The sequence below is a fragment of the Cucurbita maxima genome, unplaced genomic scaffold (assembly GCF_002738345.1).
Source record: "Cucurbita maxima cultivar Rimu unplaced genomic scaffold, Cmax_1.0 Cma_Scf00004, whole genome shotgun sequence".
NCBI classification, from domain to species: domain Eukaryota; kingdom Viridiplantae; phylum Streptophyta; class Magnoliopsida; order Cucurbitales; family Cucurbitaceae; genus Cucurbita; species Cucurbita maxima.
Window position 1 is genome coordinate 2,726,224 of NW_019272020.1, and position 18,984 is coordinate 2,745,207.

General features: G+C 37.7%; 4 protein-coding genes across 7 annotated transcripts; 1 reads left to right on the forward strand and 3 right to left on the reverse strand.

Moving 5' to 3' along the window:
- Positions 1 to 537: 537 nt before the first annotated feature.
- Positions 538 to 3,157, reverse strand: LOC111478714. 4 transcript variants are annotated; one of them, XM_023123135.1, is made up of 4 exons: positions 3,027 to 3,157; positions 2,665 to 2,749; positions 2,004 to 2,113; positions 538 to 1,308 (listed from the first exon to the last, which is right to left on the reverse strand). In XM_023123135.1, the coding sequence occupies exons 3-4, from the start codon at positions 2,082 to 2,084 to the stop codon at positions 799 to 801; spliced, it is 591 nt and encodes a 196-aa protein (XP_022978903.1). In that variant the 5' UTR covers positions 2,085 to 2,113; positions 2,665 to 2,749; positions 3,027 to 3,157; the 3' UTR covers positions 538 to 798. The 4 variants fall into 4 exon arrangements, with proteins under 4 accessions (XP_022978903.1, XP_022978899.1, XP_022978901.1 ...); XM_023123131.1 differs by having other exon boundaries at positions 2,004 to 2,152; positions 2,667 to 2,750; positions 3,027 to 3,156; XM_023123133.1 differs by lacking the exon at positions 3,027 to 3,157 and adding an exon at positions 2,974 to 2,993 and having other exon boundaries at positions 2,004 to 2,152; positions 2,667 to 2,749.
- Positions 3,158 to 8,625: 5,468 nt separating this feature from the next.
- Positions 8,626 to 10,128, forward strand: LOC111478718 (peroxidase 73-like). Its single transcript, XM_023123139.1, has 4 exons — positions 8,626 to 8,949; positions 9,042 to 9,242; positions 9,330 to 9,495; positions 9,600 to 10,128. Exons 1-4 carry the CDS (start codon positions 8,737 to 8,739, stop codon positions 10,004 to 10,006), a joined length of 987 nt encoding a protein of 328 aa, XP_022978907.1. The 5' UTR covers positions 8,626 to 8,736; the 3' UTR covers positions 10,007 to 10,128.
- A 671-nt stretch (positions 10,129 to 10,799) lies between these two features.
- Positions 10,800 to 12,614, reverse strand: LOC111477639 (scarecrow-like protein 32; the record flags this gene model as incomplete). Its single annotated transcript, XM_023121504.1, has 1 exon — positions 10,800 to 12,614. A coding segment is annotated over one exon (1,569 nt), but the record flags the coding sequence as incomplete, so codon positions are not given.
- Positions 12,615 to 17,432: 4,818 nt separating this feature from the next.
- LOC111477822 (LOB domain-containing protein 37-like) lies at positions 17,433 to 18,436 on the reverse strand. Its single transcript, XM_023121735.1, has 2 exons — positions 18,154 to 18,436; positions 17,433 to 18,061 (listed from the first exon to the last, which is right to left on the reverse strand). Exons 1-2 carry the CDS (start codon positions 18,335 to 18,337, stop codon positions 17,547 to 17,549), a joined length of 699 nt encoding a protein of 232 aa, XP_022977503.1. The 5' UTR covers positions 18,338 to 18,436; the 3' UTR covers positions 17,433 to 17,546.
- Positions 18,437 to 18,984: the final 548 nt, after the last annotated feature.

An 18,984-nucleotide genomic window follows, 5' to 3' on the forward strand; every position in this document is an offset into this window, starting at 1 on the left:
TTTTTTTTTTTTTTTTTCCTTTCCTTTCCAAAAATACCTATATTCTTTTTAAGGTCAATTTCGTAATTAATTGGTCTAGTAACTTTAAAATGTGTCCTTTCAATTCTGTATCTTATGTTATATTCAATATTTTTTACATTAACAAAGTATTACATATAAATATTTTACAATGCACAAAATATAATTATTTGATACCGATTAAAGTTCTAACATTTAATAAGCATAAATTTATATATACTTCGAGCTCAAACTCTTTCGTTGGTGGGACTTTTCGAAGTTGTGTCTAATATATATATTCTTGTGAACTTTTAATTTTAAACTTTATTTCATAAACTTAAGATAGTAAAATATAAATGTACCTAAAAGTTTTTAAATTTTCAATTTTGTGCTCGTGATTAAAATAATCTTAGAAACACGTGATGTTTTTAATAATAATATTTCCAAATAAATTACCTTATATGTATTTTTAAGATTACCTTGATTATGTAATAAATACATAAAAGATTTAAAAAAAAAATATATATATATTAAAAGAAATACATATAATTCCCCCTTGCGCCTCTCTCAAGTCACATTAATAATAGCTTGAAATTCAAAAGTGATTCTTTCCTGAAGGTTAAAATTTACAAAGCAATACACATCAACATCTGGATATACAAGCAAGATGAAGAAGGAAGCTGAATAGCACTAAACATCAATGACCCTGTTAATTAGTGAATGAGAAGCAAACAAAGATGTTCTTCTCATATAATTTGATTGATTGATTGAAATGAATGGGTTTTCTTTATACCTCGAAAACTAAGTCAGGTTAAGGCTCACAGCTTGAAAAAGCCAAGGAGGGTAATCTACCTCTACCATCTTCTTCTCCCCCCTATCACTTCCGTTTTGGAATCCCGAGGGATTTTCAGGTACCCCCAAAACCGCCATTTCCTGCACCCTAACTTGGTTTCTATCCATACGTCTTCCCTCATGGCTGGACCCTGTCGAAGAAGAAGAGTGGGTGGTTATTCCCGAGTCTGAAGTATTGTAACTCGAAGGGCCTAGAGTTAGTTCCAGTTCATTCTCGTTTATGATCTGCAGAGCTCCATTATTGGCCTCTGCTTCATCTTCCGCCGGCTGTTCCAAGTCTAGTTTGGTCGTCTGAGTTGTTGATCTAGAATAGTTTTTTGCGTCCTGTTCATAGATTTGTCTGAAGCATATCTCATTCCTTTTGTCCCAACTCTTTGTATTCCATCCACTATCCCTGCTTTTCTCGACGTTTTTCATTAATGTCTTTTGGGTTCGATAAAGCCGATGAAGTTCATGTACCTGCAATATATATGTCCTCCCAACCTTAGAACATTAAACCTCTTTCACTTTTGTCATGAAAGTATAATACATCTCTCTGTAATATAAAAATAATAAACATGTCAATAAAGGTTTAATAGTTTTTTTAGTATATTCAACGTTTTTTTCAATTAACAAATTTGATATACATGAAATTAAATTTTGTATCTAATAACAACATTTAACTTCCAATGGACGAACCCATTCAATGATGTTAAATATCAATTATGAGATATATGGGTTTTCTATGGGCTAATGAATGTTTTTTTTTTTTTTCAATGATGTAGCCCATAGAAGATTATGAGAAATATGACAAAAACCCTAAATGGACAATAACTATGAATCCAATCCAATCCATCCATTGCCCTGCCACCACAAATTCTAGATTTTTCTTTTCCCCCACTTTAAAAAGTTGCACCGCACTTTTCTCAGATCGAACCACAAGAAATTCAAAACACCCATATTTATTAACTAACATGAAAAGAAAAGGCGGAAGTACTATCAAAATTATGGAACAAGTTGAATATGTTTTTGTTAAGATGACCAGATTGGAAAAATCAGTGGTCAGAATGCAGAGATGCATCTTTAACAGTGTTATAATTGCATGGTTGTTTTGGGTTATAAACAAAAAAGAAAAAGAAAAAAATGCAAACTGAAGATCAAAATTGGAGAAAAACCTGTTGTTTGAATGTTTCTTCATGCTTTAACATGGCCATTCTCATGTACTCCTTTTCATGTGCCTTAGGCAGCTTTTCCATTGGGATTTCAGCCCCCTTTTCCTGTTTACCTGAGGCAGTATTGAATCTTAAGTCCCCAGAACAGTCTGGGAAAAGAAAGTCCATTAACAAAATAAGAAGTGGCTCAGAAACTCAGAATCTGCTTCAGGAATAACTTCTAGTCTGAGAAAATCATTAATTCAAAGGACTACCGTTTGATAGATTTTATATTTTCTTTTAAATACTACTGACCAACCCATTATAAATTGGGTATTCAGTAGCACTAATGAGGACAGAACAGCCTAGTACGAATGAATAAAAACTTGTGATAAAGCCTTTACATCGATCTTTTGTTTGCTATCCTAAATATCCCTTTCTCATTCAGTCATTACGTCGAGCACTTAATGCGCTCCCTCCCCCCCTCGAAAAAAAAAAAAACAGAATCGTTTCACATTATAAAAATTCGTTTGAAAATCAAACCAAAATCATCTCTAATTACAAATTACAATATCGAAGATGGATCAAACCTGGAATTAAACACTCTGATCAATCAAGAGAGTAATAAGAAACCAAACGGGAACTTCTTAAATGTAACCAAAACGCGAAAAACATTAGGAATTACCGAAACGATCCGACGTTATCCTAACGAGCACCGATCAGCCAATGAAATTGCAGAGTTTGCATGAATGTTTCTTTTTATCAGAATACTGCAAAAGAAGTCAAAAGCTAAGACGATGCAGAGGGAAGAAATGGAGGAAGATGAAGAAGATGAAGAAGAAGAAGAAGAAGAAACTCCATCTCCTCCAACAAAGAGTTCGCAAAATCGTAATCGGTTTACAGAAAGAAAGATGGAACATAGAAGACTCCAGCATTCCCCGAAAATCAGAAGTGAATATAAACAAATTGAAGTTAAAGGAAAAGATTCTCTCACATTTGCGCACTAAGGAAGAGGGAACAAGAAGATGAAGAGGAACAGAAGCGTACCCCAAGTTCTGCGATGTTTGGGGTCAGATTCCAGCCAATCTCCTTCAAGTTTCGTGAAAGATATGCTTCAGAAATAGGCAACACCAGCAGTGCACGAGATTCCAAGTACTTGGTATATATAATTCACATCCACCTCTCTCTCTCTCTCTTCCTTGACCTTGTTTTTTTCCTTTTCTTTTTCTTTCTTTCTACGTATTTTATTTGCCTTTTTATACTTTTAGCCTAATTTTGATAACGACTTTATTGGATTTTTCTCTAAGAATATTACATTTCTTTTTTATTTATTTATTTAAAAAAACATGAAGCTTTGATATTATTTTGAAAAGTATTCTCATTTTAAATCAAGTTTTAATATACACAATATACATTAAAAAGCGCAACAAAAAAAAACTTAAAATTCAATTAAATAGCTAAATTATATATGGAAATTCGATGGGAGAGAATAAAATAAAATTTAATACAAAGTTGTAAGATGAAGACGTGGTATTTAAATTATTGATGCAAAATTTTAAAAGAAAAAAGAATATATAAAAGGAATTCTTAATAGCATCGCCGTATTAAATTATTTTATAAAGTTACAGAAACAAGAAAGAAAATGATGATGGAAATTATATAGACAAAGGCGATTCACATGCAAATGAGAACTATGTGTCACGGAAACAGTTGTCTGAAACTAATAGAGCAAAAAAATAAAAATAATAGTTGTCTCAATTATATGTATAAGAATCTTGATTATATCTATGGATTACTATTATAATATATATTTGGGAAAATAAATGTTAGATAATTATTACCCATTAAGATAAAGATTGGTCTGCTATGGCCCACCGACAACTTGATAATGGCCGTACGATATAAGTTTACTTCTATGAATAATGGTCCAAAACAAAATAATGAGACAGAACTGCATTTTCTTGTTCTCTTTTACTTTAAACTCATTGCCTATTTTCGTAATCTAATAACTCCAAAGTGACACAATTATTGAGGATTAACATGGTTTAAGGTTTAAAACATTTTTATTCCAATCGTCACATTGTATTAATTTTGTCATAATCATAATCATAATTATAATATTTATGAACTGAATTAAGATCTGTACTTATCAGTCACTTTTCTTATAAGCATTAATAAGCATGTTTAGGTGGAGGGAGGAGTGAAGCATTATTGAAGTAAATAAATGGATGGAGAGTTTGTGTTTTTGTGGAAAGGTGAGTAAATTGGTGAAGACCACATTTATAATTATAAGCTTTACTTTAAATTGCAACAAGGAAGTTGCTATAAAGAAGAGGAAATGAATGAATACAATAATGTAATAGAAATAATGTGAAAAAGCAGGTGAATTGGATGATGAATAAGTGTACTACCAAAATTTGAAAGCAGGAAAGTTGGAAATGAGTTGTAATGTTGAATCCAAACCGGCAAAGGAAGCCGAACCAGATCATTATCTGTGGCCGTCCATTTGTCTTTCCCACGTGGGTGCCATTTGCTTAACCCTCCAATTTAATTTTACTCATTCATGGGCTCCACCCCTCGCACGTTTCAATCCTATTTCCAGTTTATTTAACTATTAATATTAATAATAAAATTATACAGATACAGTAGTATGTTAATGGATTTAGTGGGTTAAGAGTGGAGGATCCGGAGATTCTATTTTGGTCCCGGCCGCTGCAGATCCTCTCTTCTGTGCTACCAAACCGCCAACGCTTGGCACTGTGTCAAACATGACACCCAGAGAAGAAGAAGTGGACAGGGAATCACGCCTTGCCGGCGTATGGTGGAGCAGCCCGGTGAGGCGGTGGATCCACCCGGACCCCCCCTCCCCTTCCTCATTCTTCTTCCCACTTTTCCCGGTAGGCTAAAAATATAATATTGAAAACTTTTTGTAAAAAGAAAAAGAAAGTCGTTTAATTTCTACAATTGAGTTAAACCTCATAAAGTCTAAAATATTTATGGGTAAACAAATAAGATAATAAAATCAAGGGCGGAAAGAAAGGGGAATCTTCTTGCTTTGCTACCTTGTCGGTGGATTGTGGAGTCTCGGGTCAACACCCACGCCTTCCGGTCCCATGTATTGGATTATATCATTTATTTAACTTTTACCTTCATTTTTTAATACGTTCATTTTATATCTTAGACCATGTGCTTTATTAAACTCCCCTTTTAATAATTACCTTAAGTTTCCACTAAATTATTTAATTTAATTATGTAGTGGAAGAAAGTTTAGCAACTAACCTCAACTACTTGCCTTAGTTAACCACTCATTAAAATTTCTTATCTACCCTTAAAAGCCTATCTCTTCACGTCGGTTGAGCTTTAAAATTATATAATGCTTGTCACGAGCCTACCGATAGCTAACTTTTAGATAAGAGGAGTAGTAGTTGGATCGAGTATTGACCTTACGTACTTCTATGTATGTTCGTTTATTTATTAAGTATCAACTTTTACCATTGAGTTGCATTATCGAATATCAACTTCCAGTATTGACCCTACCCACTCATATGCATGTTCATATAATTTTTTTTTTAAATATAAAAGAAAAGAAGATTATCCTATTTTACTTCTTCCACATTCCTACCTCGACTTAAAATTCGTTAGGTTTTTTTTCGGAAACAAATTATTGAAAATAATGGTAATAGCAAATGTTTTTTTTTTTTTTTTTTCTCTTTTTTTGGTCGGAGAAAAGTAGATAGACATTTAGGAGCAGGAAGAGGGTAGAATTAAGAGACAAGAGTGGTCATGTCAGTGAGCAGGGTGAGTAACCAAAGGCGTAGGCATCATTAGAAATTTATAGCAAAAGGAAAGGAAGGGGGCGATGGTTCAGCGTTTTTGAACTGCAGCCACGAACAGATGTCTTAAACAAGGGCCCCATAGCGGCCGAACCCGAACCCACCCAACGGAGATATTAATGGAGAGTTAGGGTTTAGGCGTGTCCCGGCTGTTGCCTTGCCCTTTACCTTAACTCTGGAGTTAGGTTGGGTTGGTGTGGTGGGGGGTGTTATCCATGGCGCCCACCAGCCGTTGGAGAATTTGTTTGCTGACTGGATTCACACAACTTTGTACTTAGTGGACCTCCAAAATTCATCTTTTTCTCTCTTCTATCGATTGGATGGATATTTGTAAAGGACAAGGCCATTCCAAATCACTATACAATCAGGTGACACGTTGCCTTGCCTTTTAGTTTCCAACTCCATTTTCTTTATGAAGCCCATTAAGGCCCAAAATTAAACAATTGGGCTTTATTGTGCGCTAATGGGAATCAAATCGAGAGCCCAAGGCCCAATATTTTAAAAGAAGTCTATTTAAATATATCAATTGCATATTATTTATCTTTCAAGAGTTGACTTTTGTGTTTATAAATAGAGCCCTTGTTAACTAACAACCCTACATTTCATATTAATTATAGATTTTTGTCTTTAAAATTTACAATCGAGATCACATTCAAAAAAATATACATTGTAATATTCGTGAATAATTGAAGGAAGCTCTTTGAATATATATATATATATATATATATTTGTTCTGTTAGTTTAAATAAATTGATAAAAAATTTACATTAACACCAATTAAATTCCAATTCTAAAAATAAATGTTTTTTTTTTTTAATTCTTCTTCATTTTCATTCAGATAAAGTAAACAACCAATTTAATGAGCTTCTATTTAATACAATGGCTGCTAAAGGATGAGTCAATCTGTAAGAGAATCCTGAACTATTAGTTGCAAGCTTGGCCATAGCTAGGCGGTTGGCCTTAGTCAAGCCGCCAGCCACGGCGGCGCAATTGATTATAGAAGTCTTTTGTTGACGCAGGTGATTGGATCGGAGCGTATGCATGGCCTACATTCTTATCAATTTCACTGAAGGGCTAACATTTAATTCGCTGTTATTTTATTTTTGTTTTTTTTTTTAAATTTTAATTAAAAAGTCCAATTGTTGGCCTAATTTTCATTAAAAAAAAAAAAACAAAAATTGGAATTTGTAGCTGGATGTAACAAAAATATTGGGTTTTTTTTAATNCACAAAATATTAAATTTCATTAAATAAAAATGTATAAAAAGTCAATTTAATGTGCATAAAAGTCAGTTGAATTGATTTAAATGATCATTAAATGTTGACGTGCAAATTAGGAAGTGACTAGAAATGAGACGTGGGAATATTTATCGTATAAATTGTCTTTTATAGGACACTTCCGATAATTAATATTTATAATTAACAGTCTGTAATTAGTTTGATCTAAAAATTACTGAATTTTAAAAAATATTTAAGATAATTTTTTCCGCATATTTTTTAGTTGTAATTCATGGGCTTGGGTGTCCAGTCGTTTGTCATTTCAAAATTAAATAATAATAATAATAGTAATAATAATGTACTATTTGGGTGATAAAATATTTTTTAAAAAATGGCGCTCGTCAAATAATAGAGCATCAATCGCATATGGGTTGGAATTGAAAATAATTTAAGCATTTGAATATTTAATTAATTTAGGCTGGGAGAAGACAAAAGAAGTGCCACTGTAATATTTGTCTTCTTGTTCAAGAATTAAATAATTAGGGAAACGGATATATCTTAGGATAAAGGGAAGATAATGGTTCAAAAAATGGTTAAGATGTCCCATTAATCACTCCAAAAAATTAATCAATCAAGGGACCATATGGGTTCCTATATTTGTTGGTTCTATAAATATGTTTGCAACCATCCATATTTAAAATTAAAAAAAAAATGTAACGAAAATATAATTCGAATATAAATAAAAAATGGATGAAATATGATATGTTCTTATATTTTTTTCCTACTCAAACCAAGAATTATTCTCACGATTAATATTTACTTTCATTTGTCTAATGATATACAAATTAAAATTTAATATGTTAACCACTTTCGATTCTAATCTGCATGGCATATTTTTTTAATGCATGAACAAACACATTTCACCATAAATTATTGAATACCAAAAGTCATATCAATTATAGAGAGTTGAGGATATATCATGAATACAAAACTATCAATAATTTTTTTAGATATAAATTATAAATAATTCCAACTATATTAGTTGAGGTGATGACAAAACGATTTATATTTTTTTAACAAGTGCTTGTATTTATTTACGTGGTATATATGTAACGTAAATCTAAGAAAAATTATTTGTTACATGTCAATTATAATTTCGAACCCATTGCATCAAATTGAGGTGGCAAATGTATTTAGAACAAGGATTAAAAAAAGGCATTAAGTCGAACACGAGCTATATTCGTAGTTTATATGTTAATTGGGTCGAGTTGGGAAGGAGGGTGGTGTGACGGTTCTCCAATTCAACCTTTGGAAGGAGGGCACCCACCTAGTCACCTACACTACACAATAAGGCTTAACTTGGATGCTAAGGTTTTGTTATGCCCTTTGTAACTCAACGCTCACTTTACCCCAAAACCGAATCTCTATCTTTCCCTTTCATCCCTTTGAATATTCGTCTCATTACGTGTTCCAATTTTTCTCTTACACTTCCCCTACCAAACGCTTCCAAGAGTGCACCCTAACGCTACACTCCATGTCCATAGGCGGCCGTATTAATCTTCTTCTTCTTTGGCCCGAATTTTTATCCAACTGGCTAATTGACCGCCCCTCCCTACAGCCCATCCCCTCCTATATATTCCTACTGCTCCCTCATTAATGCCGCTCATCCCCTTCCCCTTCCCCTTCAACTTTTATTAGTTTCCTCAAATGGGTCGCTTCAACCTCCTCATTGCACTCTCTCTTCTTTCTTTGTTCGTCTTCCCTTCTCCAACCCTCGCCCAACTCCGAAAAAACTTCTACGCCAATATCTGCCCCAATGTCGAGAACATTGTCCGCTCCCAAGTTACCAAGAAATTTCAACAGACTTTCGTCACTGTTCCCGCCACTCTCCGCCTCTTCTTCCATGATTGCTTTGTTCAGGTCATTCCTGTTCTGTTCAATTCAACCCTGGAGGTTACAGAGTCCTGTAATTTTGTTTCAATGTCTATGTTTTTTTTTTGTTGGATTTTTAGGGATGTGATGCCTCTGTGATTATTGCTTCCACTCCATCCAACAAGGCTGAGAAGGATCATCCCGACAACCTCTCGCTTGCCGGAGATGGATTTGACACCGTCATTAAGGCTAAAGCCGCCCTGGATGCCATCCCTCAATGTCGAAACAGAGTCTCCTGTGCCGATATTCTTGCTTTGGCCACTCGTGACGTCATCGCATTGGTTAATATAAACTCATACTCACACATTACTAATGCTGTTTAAAGATACAATAAATTCAAAATCTCACGGTCTGTCTCCTAATTCCAGTCCGGCGGACCGTCGTACGCGGTGGAACTGGGAAGGTTAGACGGCCTGGTTTCTAGAGCCTCCGACGTGAACGGGAGACTGCCAGCACCGACCTTTAATCTCAATCAGCTCAATTCTCTGTTTGCTAAGAATGGGCTGACACAAGAGGACATGATCGCTCTCTCAGGTATCCCCTCACGCTCCAATAAAATTTCGACACGTGGGTATTAGCGTAATTATTATTTCTCACATGCAACTGAAACTGTTTGTTGGTGGTGTATGATGTGGCAGCGGCACACACCGTCGGATTCTCACACTGCGGGAAGTTCTCGAACCGAATTTACAGCTTTGCCCCTGGAAAGCCAGTGGACCCTTCATTAAACAGAACATATGCAAACCAGCTACAACAGATGTGCCCGAAGAGTGTGGACCCCAGAGTGGCGATTAACATGGACCCAATCACGCCCAGAGCATTTGACAACATATACTTCAAAAATCTGCAGCAGGGAATGGGCCTATTCACCTCGGACCAGGTTTTGTTCACCGACTCCAGGTCCAGGCCCACAGTGAATTCCTGGGCCAGCAACTCCCAGGCCTTTAATAAAGCCTTTGTTGCAGCCATGACCAAGTTGGGCCGGGTCGGCGTAAAGACCGGTAGAAACGGTAACATCCGGCGTGATTGCGGAGCCTTCAATTAATCCATCCCTACTTCTATTCTAGTTTGCGTGTGTATAGAGGGCACGACCCGACGATTCGATTGGGTCGGCATTCCGTTGAAGGGAACCAGTTTTAATAAAGAATTTAAATTTTAATTCCTCCACCTTATTTATTAGAATTTCAAGTTTGAATGTAACACAATCTTTTATTTTATTTTATGAAAAAGAAAAATAAAGTTAGTATTAATAGACAATCATTAATTCATAATTAAACAACCCCTTTAGTTTTAACAATATAGCTTTTTGGTCAAAATTATGAGATTATACAATTTATCTGTACTAAGAATGGATAGTTTTGTTAAAAAATTTGGTTGGTTTGTTGGAATTTGTATTTAATGCTTTATAGACTTTAAAATAAAGTATATAATTGTATATCTAATAGAATATTGACACATTCCACGTTTTGAATGATATAAAATATAAAATGTAATGTTTGAATACATACAAATAAAAGATATATTTGAATTACTGAATAGATTCCAATATTAAGGTCAGCGCCACAGGCTATGACATTTGGGTGTATAGAAAGAATGGGCCTGGTTCTGTAAAATGTGGCCCAGATGGATCCAAACCCCGAAAGAGAAAACTGAATGAAAATTGTAACATACAAAGTTTGTTTGTTATATATATATATATATATATATATATGATTTGGATTTGCATGAAAAATGGATGTAATGCGGAAGTTCATAGAAGACGGTCGCATGTGATAAATAATCCAAGTTTTTCTTAGTTGTTACACAGTGCAAAATGCCGGAAAGCAAACAGCAAAAAATGAAGAAAAAAAAAAGGGTGAGTCCATAATCTGTACTGCCAAATGTCGGAGGAAAGAGTGTCAAATCTTTATTGCAATATGACATCAAACCCTCTGCCTCCTCTGCTTCACAACTATGGTCGCCCTTTTTTCCTGGATCTACAAACCCTAAACCCTAAACCCTAATACCCTAATCCTAATCTTAAAGCAGTCAACAAATGGATGATCGGAGTAGTCTAGTCAATCTGTTTCAACGAATTAATTTGGTTAGCAAGGTACCCAAGCGGTGGCGAATACGACGTCGTGTCCTTTCCATGTCAGCACCAGGTGGTCGTCTTCCTTCTTCAACCCCCATCCCGCCGCATGCTCGTCCAGCATCGTCTTCACCTCCGAAACCGCCTCGTCTCCGAAGGGAGCACCGCGGAATTTGGCGTTGCGCATCCGCTGAACCCACCGCCCCTTGGGCTCCAATCTTTCAACTCGCTGGATGCCTTCGTGGGCGATTACATTCTCGATCTTCCAACAAATGTCGGCCTCGTACCATTCCCTCTGCTTGCTGCTCCTAGGAAGAAACGAATCCATGGAGTCGTAAGGAATCCACAGGTAATTGAATGCGGATCTCAATCGGCTAACTAATTCGGTGGACGTGAAGTCCGCATCTTCCTCTACTAGAATCACAATCGTTGGATCTAAGCTACGGATTGTTTTGAGAAACATGGATCGGACTGAAGACGACATGTCGAAACTGGGAGAGGGGTTTGGGTTTAGTGTTTCTTCGGGGATGTAATGGAGCAGCATGTGGCAATTAAAAACCAGCGCTCCGTTATTTTCGGGTCCGTAAATTAAATGTTGCACTCGGATTTGTTCGATTAAATTGGCAAAACCGTCTGTATGGCAAGAGGGGACCACTCTGAATTCCATACTCACGTTTCTAGACCTAGCAAAGTTCACCAATTTCGCACCTAATTCGTCGTACGACAGCTCCAGCATCGGCGGCGCGTCTTTAACGGCAGCGGCAGCGACGGTTGTGAGTTTGAGTAGAGGGGGGACCTCGAAACGAGTAGCAATGGCGTCTATAAGAGTGGGGATTTGCATGCAATGCATCAGGCTGAAATCAACGACGTGGACGGCGGAGTAACCGTCGATGGCGTCGAGAATGGCGGCATTGGCAGCGGTGAAGCCAAAGCGGTGCCAGGGGGTTAAGTCGACAAAGGCGGCGAGGTCCATGAGGGAGAAGGTGTGTGTGGTGAGAGAGGAGGAGAAGGCAGAGGTGGTGATGGAGGCGAGAATCTTGCAGTTGCCAGTGTTGGCAGCGCGTGTGACAAGAGCGCGTAGGAAGGCGGAAGTGAGGCGTTGGTTGGAGTCGCCATCGGGAGGGGCAATGTTGTTAAGAACCCAAAGGATTTGTTGGGCGAGAGTGGCGTCGTTGGATTCGATGGCGTTGGCGCAGTGGACCAACAACTGTTCCATGCAATTGGCGTCACCGAAGCAAGTCCCCAAAGCCTTGGAAGAACAAGGGAACAACAATCCAGGCCATGGGCGCCTCCGAAGCTGCTGCCCCGACGTGGTCGTAATTTGGGTTTTATTACTCATAGAGATGTCCGGAAATGAGTTAAGAATGGTGTGGTGGAAGCGTGGGGTATGTGCCTGGATTGCATCATGGAGAGAAGAAAGAAAAGGAAGATATAGCCAAAAAGGAAAGGAAAAAGGGGGGAATTCAGAGACAGAGAGAAGGGAAAAGGACACGACCAGAGGAGGAGGAGGAGGAGGAGGAGGAGGGGGAGGAGGAGGGGAGGGGACCTCGGGCAAAGGGAAATTAACCGAAAGCAAAGAGGAATGAATACAAAATTAGCATAACCCAACACAACACTCAAACTTGGAAGTCAAAAAGAAGAGAAGGAAGGACAAAAAGGGGGTGTGGTCTGAAATTCTAATCTTGTAGCTCATCATCATATCATATCTCCTTTTCGAAAACTGGGGAAAATGAAAGGCAGCAGCGAGCGTAGCAGCCAGCCAGCCAGCCAGCCGGCCAGGGAGTTTGTCCTTAACCACGACTTGGGATTTTGTCATTTATTGCGCACAACATGCTCTGCTTTCTTCCCTTTCCTTCACAACTCACTCACGGGCCATCCATGCCATGCCATGCCATGCCATGCCATCCATCATAATAATGACTCACTCACATCATCACCAAATCATTTTTATCCACTTTCTCTTTCTATGTCATTAATTCATTCATGTTATGTTTATGTATGTAAGTTCCATTTGAAGGGAAGGGAGTAGTGGAAACTGATTGCACCCTTCTCAAGGCGGTACATGCTTTTTCATGTTATACCTCTTTCAATCTGCATCCTTTTTTCTGTGTGTGTGTGTCTATAAAGCTGGTGGGTGGGTACGTTTTGAAGATCTTATCCCAGGGACCATTTTTGGATATTCAGAGGAAATTTTAGAACGTGACATGTAGTTAAAAGGAATAAATGTTGGCAGCATCTACCAGGTGAGTACTCCATAAAACTCTTCAATGGAGGAACACTGCAAAGCAAAGCAAAGCAAAGCATGCAAGACGGAGAGCAAACACAGGATTATATTCTTACGGAGATTGGTGAAGCTTTTTTATAAAAAGAAATTGAATTTTAGTTTTGGAGAATTTTGAGGAGGATTCCCCAGGTGACTACAGGACATACGTGTTCGAGCAAAACCCCCCACCGCAAAATTCCAATTTTTTATTTTTTTAAGGGAAGAAAAACTGGGGATTTCTGAGAAAAAGGGAATTCTGAAACATGCATTTCATTCGTTCTCTCCTCTATCAAAACGACAGCGCCAAAAACAGACACGTAAGCATCCACGCCATGTGCTTTATTATTCTAAACTAATAATTTTTATTATTAATATATAAACTGTTATCTTTTAAGCACGGCCAACAAGACGTTATTATCTTTCTTTATTCCCTCTCTTATCTTTTAACAAAACCCACAACACATGCCGACGCTTCTTTGTTTTGTTCGTTCCTCTGTAAACAATCAATATAACCATTAAAAAATAAAATAAAAAAAATTATTTGTCCACTACTAAGAATTGAGTTTGCAATATTAAACCGTTTGGTGAAACATTCCATTTAATATTAGGATTCTACCATATTTACTATATTTATATATGGTAGGTTTGAGTGTTTGATATATATATATATATAATTTGGAGAGCACCCATTTGAATTATTTGGTGAAATATTGATAGAAAAGTGTGTTGATAATTGAGAAGGAAGTGAAGTAAATTTAAAATAAAAGATGAAGACCTAATCCGATGTCCATATGTGTGAGTTGGAATAGACAAATAATTGGTTTAACCATCATGGGTCAATTTCTCTTAATTAATATGAAATTTTGTGACACAAAGAAGTTGACATCTTTCAAGGCATTCCCCATTTCGCGCAGCCTTAAAAATAATAATAATAATAATTTTTTCATTATCTTGTTGGCTTTCTTGTCTTCTTCTTGTCGACTTTGAATCATCGCCACAATTAGAATAAAATCAAGAGATTGTTACTTTTTGTCTCCTTCTGTCAACCAATTCCTTTGGAATTAGTAACATAGATGGGACGGACGGAGGAAGTTATATGTATGTGTGTGTATAGAAAATTGTTAGTGTGGGACCCACGAAGACAAATTTGGGCCTCCACGCACTTCAAATAAAAAAAAAGATGGTCCATTTAGGCCCAATTGGTGGCCCCCGGTTGGACCCAAGAGGCACCGGTCAGTTATCCTTTCACTGCAAAGAGCGGGAGGTTATCGCTGCTCTGTGAGGCCAGCCTGGCGCGTTCCCCTACGCTTTAGAGACCCGTACGAGATGGGCCTTCGCCCAACCCATACGGCCCAACTCTTTGCTTGAAATGGACTGGTCCAGTTACTAGCCACATATAGATCCGGACCAACCAATTAGGGCTCATGTTCCATCTTCCATTATGCCCTCACTCGAGTTACAAGCTTACGCAACCAAGCTCGGCGATGGTCACGTTGTATAAGAAAGAATTAATAGTGCAAATTGAGGGTAAAAATTAGCAATGTGGGACTCCGTAACAAAGTACGTATTGAGAATTTTTAAAAGATGAAGGGTCAAATCCAGAATTATTCAAAAGATTAAGGACTAGTGGGAATATTTTAATTTGATCGAGTTAATTGCTTTAAGTTTACTCCCGATAAAGTCTCTGTCATTTGATTCTTCTAGATTTTACTATAGTTTTCCTTTTCCCAGATTTGCTTTTCTTCTGAACATCCAATAGAAAAAAGAAGAAGAAGGAATAGGAATAATTATATATATGAGATGAGGTGGTGCAGGTGGAAACAAGATGGACCAAATTAGACCGAATTGTTGACATGTTAACCACAACCGAATAAACAAAACAAAAAAAGAAAGAAATAGAAATAGAAATAGAAATAGAAATAGAAATAGAAATAGAATAATATGCGTATGAATAAATAAATAGCAAGAGGGAAGGAAGGAATGAATGAATTTGGCTTTAAAATGGCATGAAAGGGCAGATGTCTATTGCAGAAAGCCGCAAAGAAAGAAACACCCCCTGGCGTGAAGGCCACAATCATCCATTTGCCGCCCGCCCCTTCAACTCCAGCAAGAGTGAACTCAACCTTCTCTTCTTTCACTAATTTTATCAAACACCTTGTGGGCCTTCTCTTTCTTTTCTCCTCTTCCCTTCTTCCCCTCTCTACATCTCAATTCCATTAAGAATCCCAAACCCAAGTTCGTTGTGAATATCTGTCCCCTGTCCTTGTTCTTCATTGCCATCCACTTGGGCGTCTGTAAGGAGTGGCCCAATTTCAATTTCACTGCCTCCCAATTATCCTTCCCTAATAATAATATTATCTACATCGTAAAACCTAATATTATCATCTCACACTCATGCCTTATCTAATAATTCTATATCATTTATTATATTATTATATGTCACACAAGCCAATACAACCATAGCCCTAATGTGTGAAACAGAAAGAAGATTCTATACCTTATTTTAAATCTTCTCTATCTCCTTACCTAAGATTTTGAATATATAAATATGGTCTGCATATTGCATGGAAGATGATGCCACTGAAATCCACGTAATCCAAATTCCATTCCATCTTCAATAAAAGAAAATAAATGACAAATCTAATCTTACTTCATTAATTAATTCGAAATGAATGATGTTTAAGAAGCCATTTTGTTTAAAAAATATAAATATTACGAAGGAAATAGAGAGATTAATAAGATTGTTAAATTGAGAAATTGAAGATAAGGATAATTAAGGTAGGATTGCTGTTTTGGCATCCAGGTGTCCTAATGGAATTAAGTATTTTGAACAAATTTAAATAAATAAATAAATAAATAAATACATAAAATGTGGGGCTGGAGTTGGAGATGGACATGGACATGGCTGCGTCGCTGCACCAGGAAGCTTGGAGTTTGTCGTCATTGTCCAAATTCAGTGGGAGAGGCTAAAGCCACCGTCACAGACCAATCACCGCACAGGCTCGCAACTCAAAATATCTTTGCCAATTAAAAATAATAACAAATAATTAAACACCACAGCCGGTGGTGATATCCGCGTCACATCTTTCCCACTTCCGAATAATTTTGCAGCCCACCCATTTCTTTTTCTTCCCATCTCTTCTCTTATCCTTTTTTTTTATTATTTTTTTTTTCTTTTCCACGTCATTTCTATTTTTTTGGATGCTTCTTGTTCCTTTTATTTAATTCGTTGGATTCAATGCAAATTTGTAAGCGTCCTTTAACATATCCTTTCCTTTGGTTTTTAATAGTCAAATGAAGGTAGGAATTTGATGCCAAAGCCAATTGATTAGATTGTTTATCTTAATAGTTATGGGGGGAGTGGATGGTGAGGTGGCGAGGGGTCCACAGTGTATGAGGAAAGGAAAGAATGTCTGGTGGGGCCCAGTGCAACAAAAAAAAAAAAAAAAAAAAATGCGGCGACTCCCCACTAGCTTGACTTTAGCTTGCCCTTCACTCGCTCGCTCGCACCATTCAGTCCCTTACGTCTCTTTGCGTTCTCCAAAAGCCGCTTCTCTCTCTCCTCATCATTCCTTCTTTCCTGCCAAAGCTTTTGGAGCTCCTCCTCTCTCCTACCAACCACTGTGGATAACCCTCCATTTTTTCCTCTCCATTTACCATTTTAATAATAATATTTATTATTTTCCCATTTCCCCACGCGCCTGCTCCTATGACGACGTAACTACGGGTTATCTTTGAAGTAATAATCTAATATCCTCAAATGTAGTACGACATGTCGTTCCGTTGGGGTGCTGCCCCAACTGACCTATATATGAATTAAGTACATCATCATTTGTTGTGATTTCGAGGGAGAGGGAGAAGGTATCACAAACAATATGTTTTAAATTCCAAAATGGATTTAATTTTATTTAATTTTTTATTCAGTCACGCAGTCACCACACCTAAATTACAAAAAAACCAAAGAAAGAAAGAAAGAAAACGGGACAACCACCGACAGACGCTCATTTCTCACTTCTCTGCCTCGACAGAGGAGTGAAATCCTGTACCGGTGGGATGGATGTTACAATTACGATCAACAAAACTCGCCGGAATCTTCACTTTCACGGCTGAACCTCCCTTACTTCCCTTCCGGTTATCTTTCTTAAGTAAAACCCACAAAAATTTTCGCCTAATATGGCCTGTCTTTGCGGCTGTGAACCTCTGATTCACAGCACCACATGAAGCCAAACGTGTGTAACAAAAATTTGGTCCTTAGACGAACAAATTAAGAAGCTTCCGTTGGGCGGTTCCTTCTTCTGGATAGTAGTGATGGTGATCCCCCAGGCCACTCTCGAAGCACGTAGTGGTCTCGGATTCCTCAGAATTCATTGACGGTGTAGCGGCGCGCGGGGTTGATTTGGATACAAAAGTAGGAGTCAACCGGAGATTTAGGTCGTTCAGTTGGTTCTTGGTGGATGATTCCTCGGATCGCTTGCGTTTCGGAGAGAGCCTGGATCGGGAGTTGGAGAATCGTGAATTGGGATAAGAATCTCGTAGCTTCCACATGTCGGTACAGGCGACTTCAGCCTCGGAAGTGTCGTCGGAGGAAAGATTGGGAGAACCAGCGGCGAGGAAATCGTTGATCGGCCGCAACGTGCCGCCTCGTAAGACGGTGTCAACGGCGGCTTGACAAACATGCCAGTTGCCAGTCCATAGAAGGCCAACGGCGCCGTTGACGGGATTAACAGTGCGTCCACAGGCTTCGAACAACAAAGACTGAAACAAAGCTGAAAAAGAAAGGGAATAGAAAACATCAGAAAAATGAAAATAGAAAAGATAGAAAATGAGAAGGAAAAAGAGGGAAGAAAAGGGAACATACAAGGTCGCTGAGATTCGGGGACAGCGGAGATGAAGGACATAAGGCCGGCGCGGCCGAAGAACTTGGCGACGAAGACAGTGGCGTGGCCTTGGGCCTCGGAGGTCTCAATCCACTGCAAGCAAGGGCGAAGAATACAGGACTCGCTGCAGCCCTTTCGAAGAACGCGGCAACCGTTGCAACTCATGCTTGGTACGACGACGGTAAAATGGAGGAAATGGTGAGTGGCATGGAAATCAGGGATGAGAAAGGTGGGTGCGAGCAATCGGGGGAAATCGGAAAGAGGGGGTATATATAAGAGGGAAAGGGGGGCGTGGGGAGGATAACTAACTGTGGTTAAGGTTGGGTTAGTTTGAGGGTGAGGTGAAGATGCACGCAACGGGAGAGCGCGTGGTCATACTAAAACACTTTTCATTCTTTTGGGATGAGATTCCAAAGACTTGGGTGCTAGCGGCTCCGTGTCTCCGCGGATGGCCGCTCCTCCACCGTTGGATTTCCCCCTTTTGTCTTTTTGTGGATAATTTGCCTTGCTTCCTTTGTCCATGCCTCTGCTCCTCTCTCATGCTTGCGTGGACAAACAATAAAATATCTTTTATTTATTTATTTTATTAATTTTCTTATATATTTAAAATATGTGTAATTAATATGCTCTCTCCAATCCTCCATATTATGCCTTTTACTATTTGATATGTTTTTTAATTTTAAAATAAATTTGGTTCCTTAATTTCAGGAAAGTTAAAAACTCTATATGGATATCTTTCAAGCTATAAAAACTAAATTTATAAAACCGTAAAAATTAAAATTGAAACTTTAAAAAATGAGTCTTTAAATAGT

Excerpts from the sequence above, each read along its gene's own strand:
- LOC111478714 (XM_023123135.1), bottom strand. The coding sequence starts at position 2,084 with ATGGAAAAGCTGCCTAAGGCACATGAAAAGGAGTACATGAGAATGGCC. Across the intron at positions 1,309-2,003 it reads AAGAAACATTCAAACAACAG|GTACATGAACTTCATCGGCT; the intron begins GTTTTTCTCCAA and ends TATATATTGCAG.
- LOC111478718 (XM_023123139.1), top strand. The coding sequence starts at position 8,737 with ATGGGTCGCTTCAACCTCCTCATTGCACTCTCTCTTCTTTCTTTGTTC. Across the intron at positions 8,950-9,041 it reads TCCATGATTGCTTTGTTCAG|GGATGTGATGCCTCTGTGAT; the intron begins GTCATTCCTGTT and ends TTGGATTTTTAG. Across the intron at positions 9,496-9,599 it reads GGACATGATCGCTCTCTCAG|CGGCACACACCGTCGGATTC; the intron begins GTATCCCCTCAC and ends ATGATGTGGCAG.
- LOC111477822 (XM_023121735.1), bottom strand. The coding sequence starts at position 18,337 with ATGAGTTGCAACGGTTGCCGCGTTCTTCGAAAGGGCTGCAGCGAGTCC. Across the intron at positions 18,062-18,153 it reads CCCCGAATCTCAGCGACCTT|CTTTGTTTCAGTCTTTGTTG; the intron begins GTATGTTCCCTT and ends TTTCTTTTTCAG.